This window comes from Salvelinus alpinus, chromosome 1, assembly GCF_045679555.1.
Source record: "Salvelinus alpinus chromosome 1, SLU_Salpinus.1, whole genome shotgun sequence".
Lineage (NCBI taxonomy): Eukaryota > Metazoa > Chordata > Actinopteri > Salmoniformes > Salmonidae > Salvelinus > Salvelinus alpinus.
The window spans coordinates 116675609-116696081 of NC_092086.1; the positions used below are offsets into that span (position 1 = coordinate 116675609).

The window sequence follows — 20473 nt, forward strand, 5'->3', positions numbered from 1 at the left end:
AATGGATTGGCTATTTCAGCCACACCCGTTGCTGACAGGTATATAAATTGACCACACAGCCATGCAATCTCCACAGACAAACATTGGAAGTAGAATGACCTTTTCTGAAGAGCACAGTGACGTTCAACGTGGCACCATCATAGGATGCCACCTTTCCAACAAGTCAGTTCGTCAAATTTCTGCCCTGCTTCAGCTGCCCCAGTCAACTGTAAGTGTTGTTATTGTGAAATGTCTAGGAGCAACAACGGGTCACAGAACGGGACCGCCGAGGGCTGAAGCGCATGCCTCGTAAAAAATAATCTGTCCTCAATTGTAACACTCACTACCGATTTCCAAACTGGCTCTGGAAGCAACGTCAACACAAGAACTGTTCGTCTGGAGCTTCATGAAATGGGTTTCCATGGCCGAGCAGCCGCACACAAGCCTAAGATTACCAAGCGTCGGCTGGAGTGGTGTAAAGCTCACTGCAATTGGACTCTGGAGCAGTGGAAACGTGTTCTTTGGAGTAATGACTCATGCTTCACCATCTGGACAAATCTGGGTTTGGCAGAGGCCAGGAGAACGCTACCGAATACATAGTGCCAACTGTAAAGTTTGGTGGAGGAGGAGTAATGGTCTGGGGCTGTTTTTCATGGTTCGGGCCCCTTAGTTCAAGTGAAGGGAAATCTTAACGTTACAGTATACAATTACATTTTAGGCTATTTTGAGCTTCCAACTTTGTGGTAACAGTTTGGGGAAGGCCCTTTCCTGTTTCAGCATGACAATGCCCCCGTGCACAAAGCTAGGTCCATTCAGAAATGATTTGTTGAGATTAATGTGGAAGAACTTGACTGGCCTGCACAGAGCACTGACCTCAACCCCATCGAACACCTTTGGGATGAATTAGAACGCTGACTGCGAGGTCAGGCCTAATCACCCAACATCAGTTCCCGACCTCACTAATTCTCTTGTGGCTGAATGGAAGCAAGTCCCCGCAGCAATGTTCCAACATCTAGTGGAAAGCCTTCCAGGAAGAGTGGAGGCTGTTATAGCAGCAAAGGGGGGGACTAACTCCATATTAATGCCCATGGTTTTGGAATGAGCTGTTCGACGAGCAGCTGTCCACATACTTTTGATCATGTAGTGTAATATAATATATTGATAATATAATCTCCCCCCTCAGGTGATACCAGTATGGACTGTGGTCAACACTACTGGGAGGTGAAAGCCCTGAAAGACTGTAAATCCTATAGTGTTGGGGTCTCCTACAGGAACCTGGGAAAGTTTGACCAGCTGGGTAAGACCAACACTACGTGGTGTATCCACATCAACAACTGGCTGCAGGTCTCCTTCGCTGCCAAGCACAACAACAAGGCCAAGAACCTGGACGGCACCGTACCTGATCGCATCGGAGTCTTCTGTGACCTGGACTCAGGTGGGTTTATACAGTATAGTATAGGGGTTATTCAACACACTTACACTACGAGGTCCGGAGCCTTCTGGCTTTTCTGTTCTACCTTATCATTAATTACACCCACATGGTGTACCAGGTCTAAATCAGTCCCTGATTAGAGGGGAGCAATGACAAAACGCAGTGGAACTGGCTTCAAGGTCCAGAGTTGAGTATGAGGGGTATATAGTTTAGTGGACGTCACTGTACCTGACTGCATCAGAGTCTAACGTGACCTGGACTCAGGTGGGTTGGTTTGATTTTACCAGGTAAGTTGACTGAGAACACATTCTCATTTACAGCAATGACCTGGGGAATAGTTACAGGGGAGAGGAGGAGGAGGGAGATGGATGAGCCAATTGGAAGCTGGGGATGATTTAGGTGGCCATGATGATATGACGGGAGTCTTGTGGTCTGTATCGTCCAATCACAGAGCAGATACAAGTCACATGATCCTCCAGCGCACCATGACGACACCCAACAGCAGATCACATGACTTGCTTCTGCCCCGTGATTGGATGATACAGCAGTTATCGAGAGGCATCAGGTGTTCGCCAACAGATCACGTGACTTGCATCTGCTCTGTGACTGGATGACACAGTCCTCAATGCTGTATGGCATGAGTCGTTTGTTTCCCTCCTAACTCTGGCATGTACACAGTGTTTTCCCCCTAACTCTGGTATGTACACAGTGTTTTCCCCCTAACTCTGGTATGTACACAGTGTTTTCCCCCTAACTCTGGTATGTACACAGTGTTTCCCCCCCCTAACTCTGGTATGTACACAGTGTTTTCCCCCCTAACTCTGGTATGTACACAGTGTTTCCCCCCCTAACTCTGGTATGTACACAGTGTTTTCCCCCTAACTCTGGTATGTACACAGTGTTTCCCACCTACCTCTGGTATGTACACAGTGTTTCCCCCCTAACTCTGGTATGTACACAGTGTTTTCCCCCCTAACTCTGGTATGTACACAGTGTTTCCCCCCCTAACTCTGGTATGTACACAGTGTTTCCCCCCTAACTCTGGTATGTACACAGTGTTTCCCCCCTAACTCTGGTATGTACACAGTGTTTCCCCCCTAACTCTGGTATGTACACAGTGTTTCCCCCCTAACTCTGGTATGTACACAGTGTTTCCCCCCTAACTCTGGTATGTACACAGTGTTTCCCCCCTAACTCTGGTATGTACACAGTGTTTCCCCCCTAACTCTGGTATGTACACAGTGTTTCCCCCCTAACTCTGGTATGTACACAGTGTTTCCCCCCTAACTCTGGTATGTACACAGTGTTTCCCCCCTAACTCTGGTATGTACACAGTGTTTCCCCCCTAACTCTGGTATGTACACAGTGTTTCCCCCCTAACTCTGGTATGTACACAGTGTTTCCCCCCCCTAACTCTGGTATGTACACAGTGTTTCCCCCCTAACTCTGGTATGTACACAGTGTTTCCCCCCCCCCCTAACTCTGGTATGTACACAGTGTTCCCCCCCCCCCCTAACTCTGGTATGTACACAGTGTTCCCCCCCCCCTAACTCTGGTATGTACACAGTGTTTCCCCCCTAACTCTGGTATGTACACAGTGTTTCCCCCCTAACTCTGGTATGTACACAGTGTTTCCCCCCTAACTCTGGTATGTACACAGTGTTTCCCCCCTAACTCTGTTATGTACACAGTGTTTCCCCCCTAACTCTGGTATGTACACAGTGTTTCCCCCCCTAACTCTGGTATGTACACAGTGTTTCCCCCCCTAACTCTGGTATGTACACAGTGTTTCCCCCCCTAACTCTGGTATGTACACAGTGTTTCCCTCCTAACTCTGGTATGTACACAGTGTTTCCCTCCTAACCCTGGTATGTACACAGTGTTTCCCTCCTAACTCTGGTATGTACACAGTGTTTCCCCCCCTAACTCTGGTATGTACACAGTGTTTCCCCCCCCTAACTCTGGTATGTACACAGTGTTTCCCTCCTAACTCTGGTATGTACACAGTGTTTCCCTCCTAACTCTGGTATGTACACAGTGTTTTCCCCCCTAACTCTGGTATGTACACAGTGTTTTCCCCCCTAACTCTGGTGTGTACACAGTGTTTTCCCCCCTAACTCTGGTATGTACACAGTGTTCCCCCCCCTACCTCTGGTATGTACACAGTGTTTCCCCCCCTAACTCTGGTATGTACACAGTGTTTCCCCCCTAACTCTGGTATGTACACAGTGTTTCCCTCCTAACCCTGGTATGTACACAGTGTTTCCCTCCTAACTCTGGTATGTACACAGTGTTTCCCCCCCCTAACGCTGGTATGTACACAGTGTTTCCCCCCCCTAACTCTGGTATGTACACAGTGTTTCCCTCCTAACTCTGGTATGTACACAGTGTTTCCCTCCTAACTCTGGTATGTACACAGTGTTTTCCCCCCTAACTCTGGTATGTACACAGTGTTTCCCCCCCTAACTCTGGTATGTACACAGTGTTTTCCCCCTAACTCTGGTATGTACACAGTGTTTCCCACCTACCTCTGGTATGTACACAGTGTTTCCCCCCTAACTCTGGTATGTACACAGTGTTTTCCCCCCTAACTCTGGTATGTACACAGTGTTTTCCCCCCTAACTCTGGTATGTACACAGTGTTTTCCCCCCTAACTCTGGTATGTACACAGTGTTTCCCCCCCTAACTCTGGTATGTACACAGTGTTTCCCCCCCTAACTCTGGTATGTACACAGTGTTTCCCCCCCTAACTCTGGTATGTACACAGTGTTTCCCCCCCCCCTAACTCTGGTATGTACACAGTGTTCCCCCCCCCCCCCTAACTCTGGTATGTACACAGTGTTTCCCCCCTAACTCTGGTATGTACACAGTGTTTCCCCCCTAACTCTGGTATGTACACAGTGTTTCCCCCCTAACTCTGGTATGTACACAGTGTTTCCCCCCCTAACTCTGGTATGTACACAGTGTTTCCCCCCTAACTCTGGTATGTACACAGTGTTTCCCCCCCTAACTCTGGTATGTACACAGTGTTTCCCTCCTAACTCTGGTATGTACACAGTGTTTCCCTCCTAACCCTGGTATGTACACAGTGTTTCCCTCCTAACTCTGGTATGTACACAGTGTTTCCCCCCCCTAACTCTGGTATGTACACAGTGTTTCCCCCCCTAACTCTGGTATGTACACAGTGTTTCCCCCCCTAACTCTGGTATGTACACAGTGTTTCCCTCCTAACTCTGGTATGTACACAGTGTTTTCCCCCCTAACTCTGGTATGTACACAGTGTTTTCCCCCCTAACTCTGGTGTGTACACAGTGTTTTCCCCCCTAACTCTGGTATGTACACAGTGTTCCCCCCCTACCTCTGGTATGTACACAGTGTTTCCCCCCCCCCTACCTCTGGTATGTACACAGTGTTTCCCCCCCTAACTCTGGTATGTACACAGTGTTTCCCCCCTAACTCTGGTATGTACACAGTGTTTCCCCCCCTAACTCTGGTATGTACACAGTGTTTCCCTCCTAACTCTGGTATGTACACAGTGTTTCCCTCCTAACTCTGGTATGTACACAGTGTTTCCCCCCCTAACTCTGGTATGTACACAGTGTTTCCCCCCCCTAACTCTGGTATGTACACAGTGTTTCCCTCCTAACTCTGGTATGTACACAGTGTTTTCCCCCCTAACTCTGGTATGTACACAGTGTTTTCCCCCCTAACTCTGGTGTGTACAGTGTTTTCCCCCCCTACCTCTGGTATGTACACAGTGTTTCCCCCCCCCCTAACTCTGGTATGTACACAGTGTTTCCCCCCCCCCCTAACTCTGGTATGTACACAGTGTTTTCCCCCTTAACTCTGGTATGTACACAGTGTTTTCCCCCTAACTCTGGTATGTACACAGTGTTTTCCCCCTAACTCTGGTATGTACACAGTGTTTTCCCCCTAACTCTGGTATGTACACAGTGTTTCCCTCCTAACTCTGGTATGTACACAGTGTTTTCCCCCCCTAACTCTGGTATGTACACAGTGTTTCCCCCCCCTAACTCTGGTATGTACACAGTGTTTCCCCCCCCTAACTCTGGTATGTACACAGTGTTTCCCTCCTAACTCTGGTATGTACACAGTGTTTTCCCCCCTAACTCTGGTATGTACACAGTGTTTTCCCCCCTAACTCTGGTGTGTACACAGTGTTTTCCCCCCTAACTCTGGTATGTACACAGTGTTCCCCCCCCTACCTCTGGTATGTACACAGTGTTTCCCCCCCCCCTACCTCTGGTATGTACACAGTGTTTCCCCCCTAACTCTGGTATGTACACAGTGTTTCCCCCCTAACTCTGGTGTGTACACAGTGTTTTCCCCCCCTAACTCTGGTATGTACACAGTGTTCCCCCCCCTACCTCTGGTATGTACACAGTGTTTCCCCCCCCCCTACCTCTGGTATGTACACAGTGTTTCCCCCCTAACTCTGGTATGTACACAGTGTTTCCCCCCTAACTCTGGTATGTACACAGTGTTTCCCCCCTAACTCTGGTATGTACACAGTGTTTCCCTCCTAACTCTGGTATGTACACAGTGTTTCCCTCCTAACTCTGGTATGTACACAGTGTTTTCCCCCCTAACTCTGGTATGTACACAGTGTTTCCCCCCTAACTCTGGTATGTACACAGTGTTTTCCCCCTAACTCTGGTATGTACACAGTGTTTCCCACCTACCTCTGGTATGTACACAGTGTTTCCCCCCTAACTCTGGTATGTACACAGTGTTTTCCCCCCTAACTCTGGTATGTACACAGTGTTTTCCCCCCTAACTCTGGTATGTACACAGTGTTTTCCCCCCTAACTCTGGTATGTACACAGTGTTTCCCCCCTAACTCTGGTATGTACACAGTGTTTCCCCCCTAACTCTGGTATGTACACAGTGTTTCCCCCTAACTCTGGTATGTACACAGTGTTTCCCCCCCCCCTAACTCTGGTATGTACACAGTGTTCCCCCCCCCCCCCTAACTCTGGTATGTACACAGTGTTTCCCCCCCTAACTCTGGTATGTACACAGTGTTTCCCCCCTAACTCTGGTATGTACACAGTGTTTCCCCCCCTAACTCTGGTATGTACACAGTGTTTCCCCCCTAACTCTGGTATGTACACAGTGTTTCCCCCCTAACTCTGGTATGTACACAGTGTTTCCCCCCCTAACTCTGGTATGTACACAGTGTTTCCCTCCTAACTCTGGTATGTACACAGTGTTTCCCTCCTAACTCTGGTATGTACACAGTGTTTCCCTCCTAACCCTGGTATGTACACAGTGTTTCCCTCCTAACTCTGGTATGTACACAGTGTTTCCCCCCCTAACTCTGGTATGTACACAGTGTTTCCCCCCCCTAACTCTGGTATGTACACAGTGTTTCCCCCCCCTAACTCTGGTATGTACACAGTGTTTCCCTCCTAACTCTGGTATGTACACAGTGTTTTCCCCCTAACTCTGGTATGTACACAGTGTTTTCCCCCCTAACTCTGGTGTGTACACAGTGTTTTCCCCCCTAACTCTGGTATGTACACAGTGTTCCCCCCCTACCTCTGGTATGTACACAGTGTTTCCCCCCCCCCTACCTCTGGTATGTACACAGTGTTTCCCCCCTAACTCTGGTATGTACACAGTGTTTCCCCCCTAACTCTGGTATGTACACAGTGTTTCCCCCCTAACTCTGGTATGTACACAGTGTTTCCCTCCTAACTCTGGTATGTACACAGTGTTTCCCTCCTAACTCTGGTATGTACACAGTGTTTCCCCCCCTAACTCTGGTATGTACACAGTGTTTCCCCCCCCTAACTCTGGTATGTACACAGTGTTTCCCTCCTAACTCTGGTATGTACACAGTGTTTTCCCCCCTAACTCTGGTATGTACACAGTGTTTTCCCCCCTAACTCTGGTGTGTACAGTGTTTTCCCCCCCTACCTCTGGTATGTACACAGTGTTTCCCCCCCCCTAACTCTGGTATGTACACAGTGTTTCCCCCCCCCCCCTAACTCTGGTATGTACACAGTGTTTTCCCCCTTAACTCTGGTATGTACACAGTGTTTTCCCCCTAACTCTGGTATGTACACAGTGTTTTCCCCCTAACTCTGGTATGTACACAGTGTTTTCCCCCTAACTCTGGTATGTACACAGTGTTTCCCTCCTAACTCTGGTATGTACACAGTGTTTTCCCCCCCTAACTCTGGTATGTACACAGTGTTTCCCCCCCCTAACTCTGGTATGTACACAGTGTTTCCCCCCCCTAACTCTGGTATGTACACAGTGTTTCCCTCCTAACTCTGGTATGTACACAGTGTTTTCCCCCCTAACTCTGGTATGTACACAGTGTTTTCCCCCCTAACTCTGGTGTGTACACAGTGTTTTCCCCCCTAACTCTGGTATGTACACAGTGTTCCCCCCCCTACCTCTGGTATGTACACAGTGTTTCCCCCCCCCCCTACCTCTGGTATGTACACAGTGTTTCCCCCCCTAACTCTGGTATGTACACAGTGTTTCCCCCCTAACTCTGGTGTGTACACAGTGTTTTCCCCCCTAACTCTGGTATGTACACAGTGTTCCCCCCCCTACCTCTGGTATGTACACAGTGTTTCCCCCCCCCCTACCTCTGGTATGTACACAGTGTTTCCCCCCTAACTCTGGTATGTACACAGTGTTTCCCCCCTAACTCTGGTATGTACACAGTGTTTCCCCCCTAACTCTGGTATGTACACAGTGTTTCCCTCCTAACTCTGGTATGTACACAGTGTTTCCCCCCCTAACTCTGGTATGTACACAGTGTTCCCCCCCCCTAACTCTGGTATGTACACAGTGTTTCCCTCCTAACTCTGGTATGTACACAGTGTTTCCCTCCTAACTCTGGTATGTACACAGTGTTTTCCCCCCTAACTCTGGTATGTACACAGTGTTTTCCCCCCTAACTCTGGTGTGTACACAGTGTTTTCCCCCCCTACCTCTGGTATGTACACAGTGTTTCCCCCCCCCCTAACTCTGGTATGTACACAGTGTTTCCCCCCCCCTAACTCTGGTATGTACACAGTGTTTTCCCCCTTAACTCTGGTATGTACACAGTGTTTCCCCCCCTAACTCTGGTATGTACACAGTGTTTTCCCCCTAACTCTGGTATGTACACAGTGTTTTCCCCCTAACTCTGGTATGTACACAGTGTTTTCCCCCTAACTCTGGTATGTACACAGTGTTTCCCTCCTAACTCTGGTATGTACACAGTGTTTTCCCCCTAACTCTGGTGTGTACACAGTGTTCCCCCCCCTAACTCTGGTATGTACACAGTGTTCCCCCCCCTAACTCTGGTATGTACACAGTGTTCCCCCCCCCTAACTCTGGTATGTACACAGTGTTCCCCCCCTAACTCTGGTATGTACACAGTGTTTCCCCCCCCTAACTCTGGTATGTACACAGTGTTTCCCCCCCCCTAACTCTGGTATGTACACAGTGTTTCTCCCCCCCCTAACTCTGGTATGTACACAGTGTTTCCCCCCCCCCCTAACTCTGGTATGTACACAGTGTTTCCCCCCCTAACTCTGGTATGTACACGGTGTTTCCCCCCAGAGTAACTCTGGTATGTACACGGTGTTTCCCCCCCAGAGTAACTCTGGTATGTACACGGTGTTTCCCCCCCAGAGTAACTCTGGTATGTACACGGTGTTTCCCCCCCAGAGTAACTCTGGTATGTACACGGTGTTTCCCCCCCAGAGTAACTCTGGTATGTACACAGTGTTTCCCCCCCCCAGAGTAACTCTGGTATGTACACAGTGTTTTCCCCCCCAGAGTAACTCTGGTATGTACACAGTGTTTCCCCCCCCCCCAGAGTAACTCTGGTATGTACACAGTGTTTCCCCCCCCCCCCCAGAGTAACTCTGGTATGTACACAGTGTTTTCCCCCCCCCAGAGTAACTCTGGTATGTACACAGTGTTTTTCCCCCCCAGAGTAACTCTGGTATGTACACAGTGTTTTTCCCCCCCAGAGTAACTCTGGTATGTACACAGTGTTTTTCCCCCCCAGAGTAACTCTGGTATGTACACAGTGTTTTTCCCCCCCAGAGTAACTCTGGTATGTACACAGTGTTTTTCCCCCCCAGAGTAACTCTGGTATGTACACAGTGTTTTTCCCCCCCAGAGTAACTCTGGTATGTACACAGTGTTTTCCCCCCCCAGAGTAACTCTGGTATGTACACAGTGTTTTCCCCCCCAGAGTAACTCTGGTATGTACACGGTGTTTTCCCCCCCAGAGTAACTCTGGTATGTACACGGTGTTTTCCCCCCAGAGTAACTCTGGTATGTACACAGTGTTTTCCCCCCCAGAGTAACTCTGGTATGTACACAGTGTTTTCCCCCCCAGAGTAACTCTGGTATGTACACAGTGTTTTCCCCCCCAGAGTAACTCTGGTATGTACACAGTGTTTTCCCCCCCAGAGTAACTCTGGTATGTACACAGTGTTTTCCCCCCCAGAGTAACTCTGGTATGTACACGGTGTTTTCCCCCCCAGAGTAACTCTGGTATGTACACGGTGTTTTCCCCCCCAGAGTAACTCTGGTATGTACACAGTGTTTTCCCCCCCAGAGTAACTCTGGTATGTACACAGTGTTTTCCCCCCAGAGTAACTCTGGTATGTACACAGTGTTTCCCCCCCAGAGTAACTCTGGTATGTACACAGTGTTTTCCCCCCCAGAGTAACTCTGGTATGTACACAGTGTTTCGCCCCCCAGAGTAACTCTGGTATGTACACAGTGTTTCCCCCCCAGAGTAACTCTGGTATGTACACAGTGTTTCCCTCCTAACTCTGGTATGTACACAGTGTTTCCCCCCCTAACTCTGGTATGTACACAGTGTTTCCCCCCCTAACTCTGGTATGTACACAGTTTTTCCCTCCTAACTCTGGTATGTACACAGTGTTTCCCTCCTAACCCTGGTATGTACACAGTGTTTCCCTCCTAACTCTGGTATGTACACAGTGTTTCCCCCCCCTAACTCTGGTATGTACACAGTGTTTCCCCCCCCTAACTCTGGTATGTACACAGTGTTTCCCTCCTAACTCTGGTATGTACACAGTGTTTCCCTCCTAACTCTGGTATGTACACAGTGTTTTCCCCCCTAACTCTGGTATGTACACAGTGTTTCCCCCCTAACTCTGGTATGTACACAGTGTTTCCCCCCCTAACTCTGGTATGTACACAGTGTTTCCCCCCTAACTCTGGTATGTACACAGTGTTTCCCCCCCTAACTCTGGTATGTACACAGTGTTTCCCCCCCTAACTCTGGTATGTACACAGTGTTTCCCTCCTAACTCTGGTATGTACACAGTGTTTCCCTCCTAACCCTGGTATGTACACAGTGTTTCCCTCCTAACTCTGGTATGTACACAGTGTTTCCCTCCTAACTCTGGTATGTACACAGTGTTTCCCCCCCCTAACTCTGGTATGTACACAGTGTTTCCCCCCCTAACTCTGGTATGTACACAGTGTTTCCCTCCTAACTCTGGTATGTACACAGTGTTTCCCTCCTAACTCTGGTATGTACACAGTGTTTTCCCCCCTAACTCTGGTATGTACACAGTGTTTTCCCCCCTAACTCTGGTGTGTACACAGTGTTTTCCCCCCCTAACTCTGGTATGTACACAGTGTTCCCCCCCCTACCTCTGGTATGTACACAGTGTTTCCCCCCCCCCCCTACCTCTGGTATGTACACAGTGTTTCCCCCCCCCCCTAACTCTGGTATGTACACAGTGTTTCCCCCCTAACTCTGGTATGTACACAGTGTTTCCCCCCCTAACTCTGGTATGTACACAGTGTTTCCCTCCTAACTCTGGTATGTACACAGTGTTTCACCCCCTAACTCTGGTATGTACACAGTGTTTCCCCCCCCTAACTCTGGTATGTACACAGTGTTTCCCTCCTAACTCTGGTATGTACACAGTGTTTCCCTCCTAACTCTGGTATGTACACAGTGTTTTCCCCCCTAACTCTGGTATGTACACAGTGTTTTCCCCCCTAACTCTGGTGTGTACACAGTGTTTCCCCCCCTACCTCTGGTATGTACACAGTGTTTCCCCCCCCCCTAACTCTGGTATGTACACAGTGTTTCCCCCCCCCCCTAACTCTGGTATGTACACAGTGTTTTCCCCCTTAACTCTGGTATGTACACAGTGTTTCCCCCCCTAACTCTGGTATGTACACAGTGTTTTCCCCCTAACTCTGGTATGTACACAGTGTTTTCCCCCTAACTCTGGTATGTACACAGTGTTTTCCCCCTAACTCTGGTATGTACACAGTGTTTCCCTCCTAACTCTGGTATGTACACAGTGTTTTCCCCCCCTAACTCTGGTGTGTACACAGTGTTCCCCCCCCTAACTCTGGTATGTACACAGTGTTCCCCCCCCTAACTCTGGTATGTACACAGTGTTTCCCCCCCCCTAACTCTGGTATGTACACAGTGTTTCCCCCCCCTAACTCTGGTATGTACACAGTGTTTCCCCCCCCTAACTCTGGTATGTACACAGTGTTTCTCCCCCCCCTAACTCTGGTATGTACACAGTGTTTTCCCCCCCCCTAACTCTGGTATGTACACAGTGTTTCCCCCCCTAACTCTGGTATGTACACAGTGTTTCCCCCCCCTAACTCTGGTATGTACACGGTGTTTCCCCCCTAACTCTGGTATGTACACGGTGTTTCCCCCCTAACTCTGGTATGTACACGGTGTTTCCCCCCCAGAGTAACTCTGGTATGTACACGGTGTTTCCCCCCAGAGTAACTCTGGTATGTACACGGTGTTTCCCCCCCAGAGTAACTCTGGTATGTACACGGTGTTTCCCCCCCAGAGTAACTCTGGTATGTACACAGTGTTTTTCCCCCCCAGAGTAACTCTGGTATGTACACAGTGTTTTTCCCCCCCAGAGTAACTCTGGTATGTACACAGTGTTTTCCCCCCCCAGAGTAACTCTGGTATGTACACAGTGTTTTCCCCCCCAGAGTAACTCTGGTATGTACACGGTGTTTTCCCCCCCAGAGTAACTCTGGTATGTACACGGTGTTTTCCCCCCAGAGTAACTCTGGTATGTACACGGTGTTTTCCCCCCCAGAGTAACTCTGGTATGTACACAGTGTTTTCCCCCCCAGAGTAACTCTGGTATGTACACAGTGTTTTCCCCCCCAGAGTAACTCTGGTATGTACACAGTGTTTTCCCCCCCAGAGTAACTCTGGTATGTACACAGTGTTTTCCCCCCCAGAGTAACTCTGGTATGTACACAGTGTTTTCCCCCCCAGAGTAACTCTGGTATGTACACAGTGTTTTCCCCCCAGAGTAACTCTGGTATGTACACAGTGTTTCCCCCCCCAGAGTAACTCTGGTATGTACACAGTGTTTTCCCCCCCAGAGTAACTCTGGTATGTACACAGTGTTTTCCCCCCCAGAGTAACTCTGGTATGTACACAGTGTTTTCCCCCCTAGAGTAACTCTGTGTTTGTTTTGGTCTAAATACAGTTTTCTCTTCCTCAGGACAACTGTCCTTCTACAACGCTGAAACCAAGCAGTTGATCCACACGTTCAAGGCTAAGTTTAGCCAACCTGTCGTACCGGCCTTCATGGTAAGTCCTGTCGGTATCATGGCCGATACTCTTGTCTAACTGACACTCCATCATGACTGTATGTTATACCAGAGAACCTGTCCTGTTTATCAAGACCTAGATAACACCAGTAGGTAACAAGTTACGTCATGAACGTGTTATAACAGGTCCCAACAGCATTATTAGTACATTTATGTCACGCTATGTAAGAGAGCTCATATTTAGGAATCTTTAATAGATGCATTATTACAATGGCATAGTAGTGTCACCATTTTGGCTGTTCTCAAAAGTGTCCTTCTGTCATACCAGTGTTGGTGAATTTGGGGCGGCAGCTGTAATGCTCTCCTGTCTGGTCTACCCAAGAAAGCCATTGGTCAACTGAAAACATACATCATGCTGCAGCATGAGTACTGACCAAGACCAGACGGAGAGAACACATTACACCGGTTTTAAGGTCTCTGCACTGGCTGCCTGGCTGCATGTTAGTTTTAGAATTCATTTTAACATTCTTCTACTGTTTTTTTTTAATCAATCCATGATTGTTCACCCCAATACATGTCAGACAAGCTTTAAGTTATGTACCCAGTAGCTCACTCAGGTCCTCTGGCCTTTTAACTATCCCAAAGCCCAGGACCAAGAGGCATAGAGAGACAGCCTTTAGTTACTATGCCCCCAGCCTAGGACCAAGAAGTATGGAGAGACAGCCTTTTAACTATCCCAAAGCCTAGGACCAAGAGGCATGGAGAGACAGCCTTTTAACTATCCCAAAGCCCAGGACCAAGAGGCATAGAGAGACAGCCTTTAGTTACTATGCCCCCAGCCTAGGACCAAGAAGTATGGAGAGACAGCCTTTTAACTATCCCAAAGCCTAGGACCAAGAGGCATGGAGAGACAGCCTTTTAACTATCCCAAAGCCCAGGACCAAGAGGCATGGAGAGACAGCCTTTTAACTATCCCAAAGCCTAGGACCAAGACCTAGGACCAAGAGGCATGGAGAGACAGCCTTTTAACTATCCCAAAGCCTAGGACCAAGAGGCATGGAGAGACAGCCTTTTAACTATCCCAAAGCCTAGGACCAAGAGGCATAGAGAGACAGCCTTTAGTGACTATGCCCCCAGCCTAGGACCAAGAAGTATGGAGAGACAGCCTTTTAACTATCCCAAAGCCTAGGACCAAGAGGCATGGAGAGACAGCCTTTTAACTATCCCAAAGCCCAGGACCAAGAGGCATGGAGAGACATCCTTTTAACTATCCCAAAGCCTAGGACCAAGAGGCATGGAGAGACAGCCTTTTAACTATCCCAAAGCCCAGGACCAAGAGGCATGGAGAGACAGCCTTTTAACTATCCCAAAGCCTAGGACCAAGACCTAGGACCAAGAGGCATGGAGAGACAGCCTTTTAACTATCCCAAAGCCTAGGACCAAGAGGCATGGAGAGACAGCCTTTTAACTATCCCAAAGCCTAGGACCAAGAGGCATAGAGAGACAGCCTTTAGTTACTATGCCCCCAGCCTAGGACCAAGAAGTATGGAGAGACAGCCTTTTAACTATCCCAAAGCCTAGGACCAAGAGGCATGGAGAGACAGCCTTTTAACTATCCCAAAGCCCAGGACCAAGAGGCATAGAGAGACAGCCTTTAGTTACTATGCCCCCAGCCTAGGACCAAGAAGTATGGAGAGACAGCCTTTTAACTATCCCAAAGCCTAGGACCAAGAGGCATGGAGAGACAGCCTTTTAACTATCCCAAAGCCCAGGACCAAGAGGCATGGAGAGACAGCCTTTTAACTATCCCAAAGCCTAGGACCAAGACCTAGGACCAAGAGGCATGGAGAGACAGCCTTTTAACTATCCCAAAGCCTAGGACCAAGAGGCATGGAGAGACAGCCTTTTAACTATCCCAAAGCCTAGGACCAAGAGGCATAGAGAGACAGCCTTTAGTTACTATGCCCCCAGCCTAGGACCAAGAAGTATGGAGAGACAGCCTTTTAACTATCCCAAAGCCTAGGACCAAGAGGCATGGAGAGACAGCCTTTTAACTATCCCAAAGCCCAGGACCAAGAGGCATGGAGAGACATCCTTTTAACTATCCCAAAGCCTAGGACCAAGAGGCATGGAGAGACAGCCTTTTAACTATCCCAAAGCCCAGGACCAAGAGGCATGGAGAGACAGCCTTTTAACTATCCCAAAGCCTAGGACCAAGACCTAGGACCAAGAGGCATGGAGAGACAGCCTTTTAACTATCCCAAAGCCTAGGACCAAGAGGCATGGAGAGACAGCCTTTTAACTATCCCAAAGCCTAGGACCAAGAGGCATAGAGAGACAGCCTTTAGTTACTATGCCCCCAGCCTAGGACCAAGAAGTATGGAGAGACAGCCTTTTAACTATCCCAAAGCCTAGGACCAAGAGGCATGGAGAGACAGCCTTTTAACTATCCCAAAGCCCAGGACCAAGAGGCATGGAGAGACAGCCTTTTAACTATCCCAAAGCCTAGGACCAAGAGGCATGGAGAGACAGCCTTTTAACTATCCCAAAGCCTAGGACCAAGACCTAGGACCAAGAGGCATGGAGAGACAGCCTTTTAACTATCCCAAAGCCTAGGACCAAGAGGCATGGAGAGGCAGCCTTTAGTTACTATGCCCCCAGACTCTGGAATAGCCTGCCAGAGAACCTGACGGGGGCCGAAACTGTTTTTAAAGAGATTGTTAAAACATCTTTTGTTTTCTTTATGGTGTTTTTCTTTTTTGTCTTTCAGTTATTGTTTTGTTTTTATCCTCTTACGTTGGTTGTGTAGTAAATATTTGTTTTTCATTTTGTTTTTTTCCTGTGAAGCGCATTGCGTTGCTTTCATGTCTGAATTGTGCTATATTAATAAAGCTTGATTTGACTGTGAGGGGACCTCACCTTCTCTTCACGTGTTATTCTACATACCTGTGAAATCTACTGGATATGCGTAAGCATCACGGCTTTCAGTGTTCAGGCAAGTGGCTTCCTTGGTCTACCAGGAAGGTGGCATCCTTGGTCTACCAGGAAGGTGGCTTCCTTGGTCTACCAGGAAGGTGGCTTCCTTGGTCTACCAGGAAGGTGGCTTCCTTGGTCTACCAGGAAGGTGGCTTCCTTGGTCTACCAGGAAGGTGGCTTCCTTGGTCTACCAGGAAGGTGGCTTCCTTGGTCTACCAGGAAGGAGGAATCCTTGGTCTACCAGGAAGGAGGAATCCTTGGTCTACCAGGAAGGAGGAATCCTTGTTGAAGCCTGTGCTCAGTCCATAGCCCTGTTCATGTTGCCATAAAGGGGCAGCAGTTTCCTAGCATGTGTCTGATAAGTCCCTCAGTGACGATGATAGTGTTACAGTGTGTTTTGTGTTACAGTGTGTTACAGTGTGTTACAGTGTGTTTTGTGTTGTGTTGTGTTCCAGGTATGGTGCGGAGGACTGAGCCTCAGTACAGGGATGCAGGTCCCCAGTGCAGTCAAGAGTTTCCAGAAGACCGAGAACGGCCTGGGAGGATCCAACAGCAGCCTCAACAGCATGGCCCAGTAGCCCACACTCACTGGCTGGGAGGATCCAACAGCAGCCTCAACAGCATGGCCCAGTAGCCCACACTCACTGGCTGGGAGGATCCAACAGCAGCCTCAACAGCATGGCCCAGTAGCCCACACTCACTGGCTGCATCTGGAACAGAACCCTATTCTCTACTCAGTGCACTATATAGGGAATAGGGTTCCATAGGGCTCTAGTCAAAAGTAGTGCACTATATAGGGAATAGGGTTCTATAGGGCTCTGATCTATAGTAGTGCACTATATAGGGTTCCATAGGGCTCTGATCTAAAGTAGTGTACTATATAGGGAATAGGGTTCTATAGGGCTCTGGTCTAAAGTAGTGCACTATATAGGGAATAGGGTTCTATAGGGCTCTGATCTATAGTAGTGCACTATATAGGGTTCCATAGGGCTCTGGTCTAAAGTAGTGCACTATATAGGGAATAGGGTTCCATAGGGCTCTGGTCTAAAGTAGTGCACTATATAGGGAATAGGGTTCCATAGGGCTCTGGTCTAAAGTAGTGCACTATATAGGGAATAGGGTTCCATTTCGGACGCAACCAACGATGAACTGAACTCGCTCCTCTGACTTCCTGCTTTCTGTGCAAGTACAACCCCTTCCTGTTTCTGATCTGTCAGTCAACCCGAGCTGCCCGCTCCAGATGCGAGACATGAGAAACCCTGAGCATTGGAGGACCAAAACCAGCCGCGCCTTCACTCCTCGCAGTCTAACCAAGCCGCTCCAGACCCTTAGAGGGGTATCATCACACATCAGAGCTCTCCAAGCCTGTTCCTGGAGAGCTACCGTCCAGTAGGTTTCCACTGACCCTAACCTAGCACACCTGATTCCCAATAATAATAGCTGATTGATAAGCTGAATCATGTGTTGGAGTGAAACTGGGGTTGGAGTGAACCGACAGGAGTGTAGCTGTTCAGGAACAACCAATAAGCCAGCTGCAGCATTAAGGGTTTAGTGGAACCCTCCTATCCATGTTCCAGATCGCTTATGAGAGAATTAAGATTCTCATTCTGGATCAGGAATGCTAGACGTTTAATCAGGGAATAGATGAGTGCACTTTGTTTTCTCTCCTTTTGTTTTAGTTTAGAATGCTGAGTTTCTAGATCATTCTGTCTCTCTGAAGTGTGAACGTCTGTTTTTTTTGGCATGACGAGAAAACCATGTTGATTACTTAACAGCTCCTATATTGACTCGTGTATTTCTGTGTGTGTGTGTGTGTGTGTGTGTGTGTGTGTGTGTATGACTATAGCAGTCATGTCAGTGAATGGATTATAGTTCCTCCCTCTCTCGTAGAGGCGTCGCTTTAGTTTGAACCCTCAGTTTCTTCACTACTGAACGATATCTTGTCCGAACTAAACTGCAGGTTTGCACTAAATACAGTACCTGAAGTAGGGTTGACTTAACTGAAGTGATGGAGTACTGTTGCACAGGGAATGATACCATATGATCGAGGTCTGTTTTCTTCTCATGCTTACATGTCCTGTGCACCGGGCTTAGTGTGACCCTGTGTTAGGCGTCCCAAATCGCACCCTATTCCCTATATAGTGCACTACTTTTGACCAGGGCCCCTATGACGATCCCTGGTCATGCACTATGGCCCTATGGGGCCTGGGCAAAAGTAGTGCACTATATAGGGAATAGGGTGCGATTTGGGAAGCAGCCTGTGAACCTAGACGTCAAGAGTGTGTTGATCTGTGTCTGTACGTCATTTGAGTATTGCGTGTTCTTATTCATGTCTTATGGCACCCTATTCCCTTTTTATAGTGCACTAGTGCCCTAAATAGGGAATAGGGTGCCTTTGAGGACTCTCCTATTACTGTATCTTTTAAAGCATTCAGAAGTTAATCATGATATGGCTCACAAACGGCAGGTCTTAAATGAGGTACCTTTTTTTTTTAAAGGGTGATAGACATCAGATATACACTGAGTGTGAAAAACATTTTAGGACACCTTCCTAATGTTGAGTTGCACCCCCTTTTGCCCTCAGAACAACCTCAATTTGTGGGGGCATGAACAAGGTGTTGAAAGCGTTCTACAGGGATGCTGACCCATGTTGACTCCAATACTTCCCACAGTTGTGTCAAGTTGGCTGGATGTCCTTTGGGTGGTGGACCATTCTAGATACACAGGGAAGCTGTTGAGCGTGAAAACCCAGCAACGTTGCAGTTCTTGACACACTCAAACCGCTGCGCCTGGTATCTACTACCATACCCCGTTCAAAGGCACTTCAATCTTTTGTCTTGCCCTTTCACCGTCTGAATGGCACACATACACAATCCATGTCTCAGTTGTCTCAAGGCTTAAAAATCCTTCTTTAACCACCTGTCTCCTCCCCTTCATCTACACTGATTGAAGTGGATTTAACAAGTGACATCAATAAGGGATCATAGCTTTCACCTGGATTCACCTGGTCGGTCATGGAAAGAGCAGGTGTTCCTAATGATTTGTCCACTCAGTGTCTACATGATTATATTGATACATTCAGTTAGAATGAGATGTCTGTCAAATTGTGTCAAAACCACCAAAGATTATGTTTAGTGAGGGGAAATTGATATGGGAATACTTTATATTCTGCCACCTGGTGTCTGGGGGATGTCACTGCAATAGTTCAGGACGAGATCCTAAAGCCAGACACATCTCTGACCACTGCACACAATACTTTTCTAAATACATTACTTCGTTTTGGGATTTTATTTTGAAATAATAATTTTATTTGACATAATTTAGGCATATCAGTGGTCTCAATGCTGAATATGTCACATTTACCTGGATTATTAGACTGATTCAAACTAATTCACTGACCCTTTGGTGCATCATTATCATGTTATGTATACTGGTCGAACTCTTTTCAATGTTTGGTTATTTCATTTTCTACCATGTTTTCCATGCTGCTGTTCTGTTCTGTGTTGGGCCGTTAGAGGGAGAAAGACATCTCCGGTTGTCTTCATGTGGGCCAACCTTTTCAGTTATACTGTATTCACATTTATTTGTGATATTTGACCGCAAACATGTGACTCTTTAGCTATGTCCACCTTTCCGTTGAAACACCAAATAAACCGTTTTCACCCCTGGCAAAATGTTGCTTTTATCTTTCTCATTGACTATAATCTATGAAGCATATTGTGGGCAGGGTTAATTTGAAAAGTGAATCAATTCTCTGTGTCTGTTTTAGTTTACTGACATTTTGAGTTTTCTAATCCACATGGCAGAGTAATTGAATTATCTGTATGTTTATGTGGGCCTGCTGTATGCTTACTACTGGTACAAAATGTCATACTCTCACAGAATGCCATTCCATTTTGTAAGGTGGCGCCGGAGAAGAAGGCAGACGTTTTACGTGCCCCCAACCGATTTGTGTTTTTTTTGTTTGTTTATTTGCATTGTTTGTAATTTAATTTTTACATAATGTTGTCGCTACCGTCTCTTACGACCAAAAATATCTTCTGGACATTACTCACCACAGACTGACAGAATCGTTTTTTTTTTTCTTTAACATGTCTGACGAGGCCGACGCCAACGATATACTGCTTTCTCGGGAACAGGCCCAAATCCCTGTGATTTGCGTGAAGAGGAGGCGGAGAAAAAGGGGCCGGAGGGCGGGCTGCCTTCTGTGAATTCGTAGGTGATCAGATAAACCCCCACTACATTGCACGTTTGCTAGCAGAATGGAATCTTTGAACAATAAAATAGATGACCTACGCGGAAGATTAAACTACCAACGGGACATTCAAAACTGTAATATCTTATGCTTAACAGAGATGTGGCTGAACGACGACACTATCAACATGGTTATATGCTGCACCGGCAGGATAGAACAGTGGCGTCTGGTAAGACCAGGTGCGTCGGAGTATGTATATTTGTAAACAGCAGCTGGAGCACGAAATCTAAGGAAGTCTCAAGGTTTT

The 20473-nt window shown here is 47.7% G+C and overlaps 1 protein-coding gene across 3 annotated transcripts in view; it reads left to right on the forward strand.

Moving 5' to 3' along the window:
• The window catches only part of LOC139539504 (FSD1-like protein), a 79727-nt gene extending 60082 nt beyond the window's left edge, over positions 1-19645 (forward strand). For all 3 annotated transcript variants that reach the window (XM_071342549.1, XM_071342532.1, XM_071342542.1), the window contains 3 exons: positions 1163-1414; positions 12947-13035; positions 16427-19645. In XM_071342549.1, coding sequence (XP_071198650.1) covers positions 1163-1414; positions 12947-13035; positions 16427-16549 — 464 coding nt within the window. In that variant the 3' untranslated portion in view covers positions 16550-19645. The remainder of the gene's footprint in view (positions 1-1162; positions 1415-12946; positions 13036-16426) is intronic.
• The last annotated feature ends 828 nt before the right edge of the window (positions 19646-20473 follow it).